The sequence below is a fragment of the Antrostomus carolinensis genome, unplaced genomic scaffold, assembly GCF_000700745.2.
Source record: "Antrostomus carolinensis isolate BGI_N321 unplaced genomic scaffold, ASM70074v2 scaffold43240, whole genome shotgun sequence".
NCBI classification, from domain to species: domain Eukaryota; kingdom Metazoa; phylum Chordata; class Aves; order Caprimulgiformes; family Caprimulgidae; genus Antrostomus; species Antrostomus carolinensis.
In genome coordinates, this window is record NW_010287235.1 from 1 (window position 1) to 7,388 (window position 7,388).

The 7,388-nt window shown below is 38.1% G+C and overlaps 1 protein-coding gene across 1 annotated transcript; it reads right to left on the minus strand.

Moving 5' to 3' along the window:
- Positions 1–4,485: 4,485 nt before the first annotated feature.
- LOC104519320 (lipopolysaccharide-induced tumor necrosis factor-alpha factor homolog) lies at positions 4,486–5,669 on the minus strand. Its single transcript, XM_029083548.1, has 3 exons — positions 5,486–5,669; positions 4,930–5,086; positions 4,486–4,594 (listed from the first exon to the last, which is right to left on the minus strand). The coding sequence occupies exons 1-3, from the start codon at positions 5,661–5,663 to the stop codon at positions 4,486–4,488; spliced, it is 444 nt and encodes a 147-aa protein (XP_028939381.1). The 5' UTR covers positions 5,664–5,669.
- Between the last annotated feature and the right edge of the window lie 1,719 nt (positions 5,670–7,388).

The window sequence follows — 7,388 nt, forward strand, 5'->3', positions numbered from 1 at the left end:
CGGCTTAGAGATACATACAGATATACGCACCTCTCTAGCGGCCTTTATTTATTTATTCATTAGCGCACTCTGAAAAAAATTCTTCATCACGATTTGTGAAGAACTAGAGCAGCTGCCAAGCACCAGCACAAGGTGCCTTCCCCACAGCTGGCTGCCGAGCCGCAGAGGGAACGGGACAGGCCTTGCCTTCCTCCCTGCCACGCTGCTCCGGGAGCAGGCCGGGAGAAAGGGCCTCAGAGGCTTCGTGGAGCGAAATGAAGCTACTTCGTATGTCTCCCCCCGCTTTTGTGAAGGCACTCTTGTCACACTCGAATGCCCCAATGCCCCACAGCTCTAGCTCCTAGAGCAGTGTCTGTCATACACCCCATTAATGCAACAATCTGCAGCTCATTGAAGCTGCCTTTTCTTTTTTTTTTTTTTTTTTTTTTTTTTTTTTTTTAAAAAAACAAAAATTTCTAAAGAAAAAAAAAAAAAAATTTTTTTTTTTTTGTTACAAAGACCAAAATGTTGCATGAAGCAAAACATCCAACCACAAAAGGACTTTCAAAAAGCCTCCTACTCACTCTTGGTTTATTCTAGACTTGAGCACAACTACTTTTAGCACCTCCAAACCACAGAGCCACCTGTTCAAACAGACACAAGATTTTCAGATTCTTAAACAACAAAAAATACTCATAACAAAAATCAATCATAAGTGGCAATAAAAAGCACTTCCTCTGAAATCAGCAGGTCTCACCATGCACCTTTTGGCATCCTGGTTTGAAAAATAGTAAGACACGTATTATGGAGAATTTATTTATATATTGGATTCATGTCTGGCACATCATAGACAAGGGTATTCACCTCACAAGACTATATTAAAAGTCATGATAATGAATTTGTATCACATCTCAGGATCTTGTACAGAAAACAGAAACACAAAGACTATTTTGCTATAAACGCTTCACACCTTTGTCACAGTACTTGCACTTAGTTTTTATTCCAAGGATGACAGTGTATATTCCATTTACTCACCTTTTGCTGCTCAGTTATAAAGAATAATTAACTGCATTTGAGTACACAAATCACAACTCATTTCTTCAAAAAAGAGTTTGTGGTTAGACTGCCAGAAGTGCTTTCACAAACACTGCAATAAGCAGCAGCTTTTTGAAACCCCTCAGCTCTTGCTTAACAACTCCCACTTGTAAGGCTACCAGCTGCTTTTTACTTCTTTTAACAGCTTTTATTTTGGATCCTCTTTGCATGACAAAAGTTTTATTTCCTTCTAGCTCAAGCTTCACCAGAATTAACCAAGTTTCAACAGTGTGCAAGTTCAATCAGTTAAAAAAAGAAGTATAATGGAAATAACACTGTCAAAGCAGAACAGAAAGCAATGTCATCCTGGAAAGCTAATGAGGGTGGGGGTACAGGAAGGCTTCACCCAAATCTGTCATGTGAGGCTGGAGGATTTCAGATGGCCTATGCCCCTTCCGAACTTTTTTGTGCAAATAGCACGATCATGTGAACTCAGCACACCACTTCTGTATCTATCAACAGAGGAAAACCTATTTGTTTATGACTCAACTTGCTTATTAAGAAATTAACCAAAATGCTGCTTAATAAAAGAATAAAAATTAATGCATTAGAACAAAATTGTTTCAAGTCTTGCCTTCCTGTATGTTCTGCATCTTGGGGACAGGAGGGAAGAGAGAAAAGAAAAAATTGCTTCAGACATTAAAAAGTGGAATATTCTTGCATAACTAATAAAGATTCTTTCCAACTAAACATAATGATATCTGACATTTATTTTCTTCCTACCATTCACTGGTATGTACAAGTGTAGCCATATCTATGTGCTTGTTTAGTTGTGTTGCAAGTGAAAATTTTATGCAAAGGAGTTTTAACTGAAAAAATATTTAAAGAGCCTGAGTTGCAGGAAAACAACACATTTTCAAATGCGGTTCTGTGGAAATAGCTGGTCTGCAGGCCAGAGAATGCCATTTATCAGACTTGCGCCAAGTGAGGCTCTGAAAATTTTACCCTATGATTACATTTCTTTACTTAATTTTAACATTTCAGCCATTCATCTGTTTGGAAACAATCCAAATGTTATAATTTTCCAACTACAAGCACTAGATACAAAAGACAAAGTTTTTATTTTAAATATAATCAGTTTTAAAAACAAACTAACTTTAACATAATCAAACATAAAGTACTTTCACACAAAGCAAGTTATATCCTGCATTTGTCTGTCTAAAATAAGTTTAACAAAGCAAGTTACTTTGGCACATTCTGTAAATAATTCCATACACAACAGAGCAAACGCAGGCTTTGTATTTAAGGAAATTTAGGTATAGAAGGGGCAGTAGAAAATTTTGCAGAATGCTTGATTAGATGGAATAGTTGCCAACTATTATTTTTTGGTCAGTGTTCTTCAACACTCTGGTGCCATCACCTCAGATTTTCCAACTATCACTTTGCAGAGAAAAGGGGAGCTAAGGAAATAACAATTTGAGGACTTACCAAATGAATATCTAGCAGGATTATCCAGACCAGACTGAGATGGATACTAAAAGAACTAAAAATCCTCCCCACCATGCAAGCACTGGGAACACTACATGCTCCATGGCCTCCTCCTGTCTTGCTCCAATGATAAACAGACAAGAAATACATTTTTTTTTAAAACCAGGGAAGAGGAACAAACTGCTTTACAGTAACGCATGTGACTTGCTTAAGTTTGCATCCGTACCTGTGTCATCAGAACAGAAAATTCAATGGAGCATCACCCAGATGCTTAAAGAACATGGCAAGTGTTGCAGTGGTGTAGCACAGACAAAAACCACAAGCTAGTACCACATCATCAAAGCAGAAAGCTACACAACTATCTGCTTCTTACCTCCAATATTCTCTTGCCAGTTAGTAGCTACTGATGTAAATTCTTACGGCACAGGGAGACATGCTATCAGAAACCTTTTCCAAATGCACAAGGAAGCTCTTAAACCACCTTCAGACTGACCCACAAGCAGCAGCAGTAGTTTACAAAAAATAATTAACACAAGGCCTAGAGGTTGTATTTGTGATCTATGAAACTCCTGGATTTCAAGTGAAGTGTTGAAAGAGTTTTGAAAAATTAACTTATACTAAATATTTACAAAAGGCACATTTGGCAAGAACAGTACATACAGTATTTTTAAATTGTATTTATTTTAGTTTTTTAATTTACAGAGATTAATACAGTGTTTGCATCATAGCCTTGTTTAAACCCCTGTCTGCCTTTTCTAGACAGGTATCATTCAAATGCAGCAAGATGTTATTTGGATCAAGTCTGCTGCTCATGACAGGGTAAAATACTTCAACCTTCAGAGCCTCATTCCCTAATTTTTTGTGATCAACATCTCAAAAAAAGAATATACAGCTTAAGTTTCTGAAAACAAACTTTTCTTTCATTTAGAAAAAACAAGACTGCAAGTCTAAATAATCATCAGAGAAACTCCTTAACAAACATGTTGCCTTCTTAATGAAGAAACAGTAATTAACAAACAGATCAACAATTAAAAACACAGGTCTTGTATCTGTGTTTTGCAGGTGGAATTCAAGCCTTAAGATAAGGCTGGGGTTTGTTTATGATCTATCAGTTCACTTATGTAAATATAAAAGGAGGTTTTCCAATGCTATAACCAAGGCTCTATGGGCTTTTCCACAGGCACAGAGAGGAAAGAACACTTCACAGACTTCTAAATCAGCAGTAAAAAAAATGCAACCAAACAAAAAACACTGAAAAAATACATTAAAAATTCCTGTATGAAAGTCTTTACTGCAGAGTAGAGATATGACTAGACTTAAAACTGGCAAGGAAATTCAGGTACTAGACTGAATGACAACTGATGCACAATAACCTGAGTTGTCCATTTAGTAAAGCAGCCTCCAAGAAGACAGAAGCTTTTAGGTTTGGTTCTCTTTCAACTAAGTTTCAAAGTGAATTTTAGCGCTCACAAAAAGATGCCAACAAATCACTTCTTTTGTCAAAGAAGGGCACCTGTCTCAGAGGCAAGCAACTCCCTGCCAGCTTGTAAACAGCGCTGTTGCAAAAGCATCAACAGCAAGCATAAGACTATATAGATCTCCATGGACATTCTCCTCTCATGCTGTGCTGAGACTGTAAGTAAGCACACCAGCGCACAACATGATTGTGACAAGATTAACTAAAGAACATCACCGACCTGTTTTGCATACAGCAGAAAGAGAAAACATTTAGTTGCTATCAACTGGCGCTGGACTGAGTGGCCCATAAAGATTACATGTACTTTTTACAGAACTAAGTCAGAATCCCCTCAAGCAAATTTTTATTCAGACAATCTGGCAATCAATATTACTTTGATTGGTTTCCACTGACAGGATGCACAGAAACATCCAGAAGTCTCTGTGAAGCTTCAGAAAGGGCTTGTAGAGGTGCTAACCAACTTCATCAATCAATTATCAATGTTTAATTGATTGTTTAATTAATGTCTATAAACGTTTGTAAGAACCAATAAGAGTATTGCAGTTCGGACAGGTGTGATCCACATCCTTTAAGGCATCAATGCAGAAGGGAATTAAGCAGCAGCCAGCTATACACCTGCAAAGAAAAAAACAAAAAACAAACTATTTTAACATTTGTCGCATTGTTGTGGTTTAACCACACATATATTTCCTGCAAAAGCCATGAGTAAAACTGGTGCCATGAAGCTTTAGAAAGAACACGTGTGGCTATGGAGTCCATCACTCTAGTCTTCTAGAGCTGCTTTAAAGTCCTATAGGACTTAAATGCAGATGTAGACTATTTAGACCATAAAGGGGATCAGGTCCCAGACAGAATGAGAAAGCAATAAAGCTGAGAGCTTTGTTACTCCTTAGAGCCGTAAAAGGTCATTTAAGAAGAGAAAAATAAAGTGCAAATCAGAATCAACCTACCCCACCAGGCAGAGGCCACCACATGACAGCCAAGTCAAAGCTCCTGAGTCATATGAGAGACGTGTCACTATCATCTGGTTACAGGAAGGGCAGCACATCTGAATTGGGCGGTCATAAAATACTACTGGTTGCTGCACATACACTGTCTGAACTGTAACTGAGCAGAGAAATACACTGTTTACTCAGCGGGTAAATAAGGAAAAAAGAATAGTTAGACAGCTTCCTGTGAGCTAGAACCAACTAAGACTCTGAAATATTTGAGGCTCAGAACAATGAAACACACAACGACAAAGAGAAATCACCATGGCACTTCCTAATGCAGAAACACAGTCTTGAATAAGTTTGCGTTAAAAACTGTAGAAAGCCAAATGATGTTACTGATATTAGTGCACACTGAAGGATTCACAAGAATTTATTCACTTTATTCCCGTCAAAAATATTTTTGGAAGGTGGGGAACACCTGTGAACCCCAATCTTTAATCTTCTGCACAGCACCTATTACACAGCCACTTGACACCTCCTTAATGTGAAGTACAGTAGAGTTTTTCAGGCTTACCAGGGTTATTCACTGGTGCAGGCTGTCCCATGTATGGAGGAGGATTCATTCCCTTCCCAGCTGGTTTCTGGCCAGCTTCTGGGACAGGATAGGGGTGAGGATAGCTCACATTTATTCCTGTTGTTTCCTCATACGAAGGTGGTGCAGATGGGACAGGGATGCCACTTGGAACAGACATTGTATCTAAAACAGAGAGAAAATTATAACAAAAGACATTATTTATTGAGGGCAAGTGACAGCTAATTAGGCTCTATTCAGACAGAAAGCAAGAAGATAACTAGATTAAAATACACCTTTACCAGCAATGAAATTTGTTAACTTATTTGTTTCTGGTAGTATTAAAGGTTAATCTTGATTTCATTGTTGTGGTTGCTTCCTTCACTCCTCCTTTTCACAGGATAATTTTTACACAGTTTCCCATCACCGATTCTTCCTTTATAAATTAAAAATGCTAAAACAGGGACATGGAGCATCTTTATTAGTACACTAAACTATCTTGCAGTTTCTCCCAATTCTTCAAGAACAGTTTTTCAGATCCCCACTGTTTTTCTCCTGAAAAATCAAACTGTATGACAGGCCACATGGTACTTGCTAACTAACACAAGCCTGGTTTGTGGCAAAGCTCAAATATTTAAAAAACCCTATTTATCTCTGCTGTGGTTTGAAATTAAAAAAAAAGTACACTGAAGAAAAAAAGAAACCCCAAACAATTAAGTATATCCAAATCAACTCAAAGCTCAAATATGTCAAGGTTGACATTTTTGCTGCTTACCAAAGTTCCAAGTTTGCTCCTCCACCAATTGTTATTACAGACTATAGGAATGTTAACCATCACCTTTTCCCGAAGTGGAAAGAAACGATTGTGACTTTAACGCAGACTTCCTCTCTTTCTCCCTGCCTATCCAACTCCTCTACTCTGCCTGCCAATTTCTTTGTTGAACAATCTCCGACAGCATCAATGCTGATTAAGCATCTCCTTTTTTTCCTCTTCCTCCTAAGGACCACCAGACATCCCGGAGAACCACACTCCATTCTCTGCTGTCGCACATTTGATCCCTCTGTATACATGTAGGTCTTTTCACTCAGTACTATCTGGGAAGGGCAACCTGTATTTGCAATATTAATTCTATATTCTTATAGTAATATAGAAGCTATAATTAACTATAGCACTAGTATGAATAAAAGGAATAAGAAAAATTGCACTGATTGGGGGGGGCAGGAAAAGTATATTAAGAAATAAGAATGCCCATAACAATATAGCATTATTTTCAATGCTTGTTGCTTTAAAAACAGCAGCTTGCTGGATATATGCAGTGTCTTGTGGTGTGAGACACCGAGCATTCTAGGTTCAACACTTCTCCCCACAACTCTATCACATCCTGGGACAGCACTGCATTGCATGGTAACAACGGGACCTAAACATACACAACTTAGCTATCTTGGTAGTCACATGCTTCACAAAACTATCTGCCAGGTTCACAGTCCAACTTCCTTTTCTAGGAAAATGATATCTCCTCCCAAAAATAAACCAGGGAGTAACATGGTTAAGCTGAACTCTCAAGGCCAACCAGTGAACAATCCTTTCCTCACAAGCTATGCTGTAGATTTTTACAATCCAGGAAATATAATGTAACTTGGATACCCAATATGCAGAAGGACAAGGAAAAGAGTGAAGAATCAAAGAGAGTACCCTTGTCCATTACGACCTTGCTGGCTTTCTGACTTAGAAAAAGGGGGGGAGGAAGGGGAGCGGAAATGTCAGTATAAAATCTGGCTGATCCTTAAATTTTTAAATTGTCATTGGGAATTTAGTTCCTGAGAAGATGGAAGCTTACAATTTCTTTCACACTGAAATCAATACATAGTCACAGCAGACAGCAGAGAACCAACCTACAACTGCTGT

Bases quoted from the DNA above. Each gene is read 5' to 3' on its own strand.
- LOC104519320 (XM_029083548.1), bottom strand. From the start codon at position 5,663: ATGTCTGTTCCAAGTGGCATCCCTGTCCCATCTGCACCACCTTCGTAT. The intron at 5,087-5,485 runs GTAAGCCTGAAA...TTCTCTGCTCAG, and splicing joins TGCACCAGTGAATAACCCTG to TTACAGTTCAGACAGTGTAT. The intron at 4,595-4,929 runs GTAGGTTGATTC...TTTTCTTTGCAG, and splicing joins GGTGGCCTCTGCCTGGTGGG to GTGTATAGCTGGCTGCTGCT.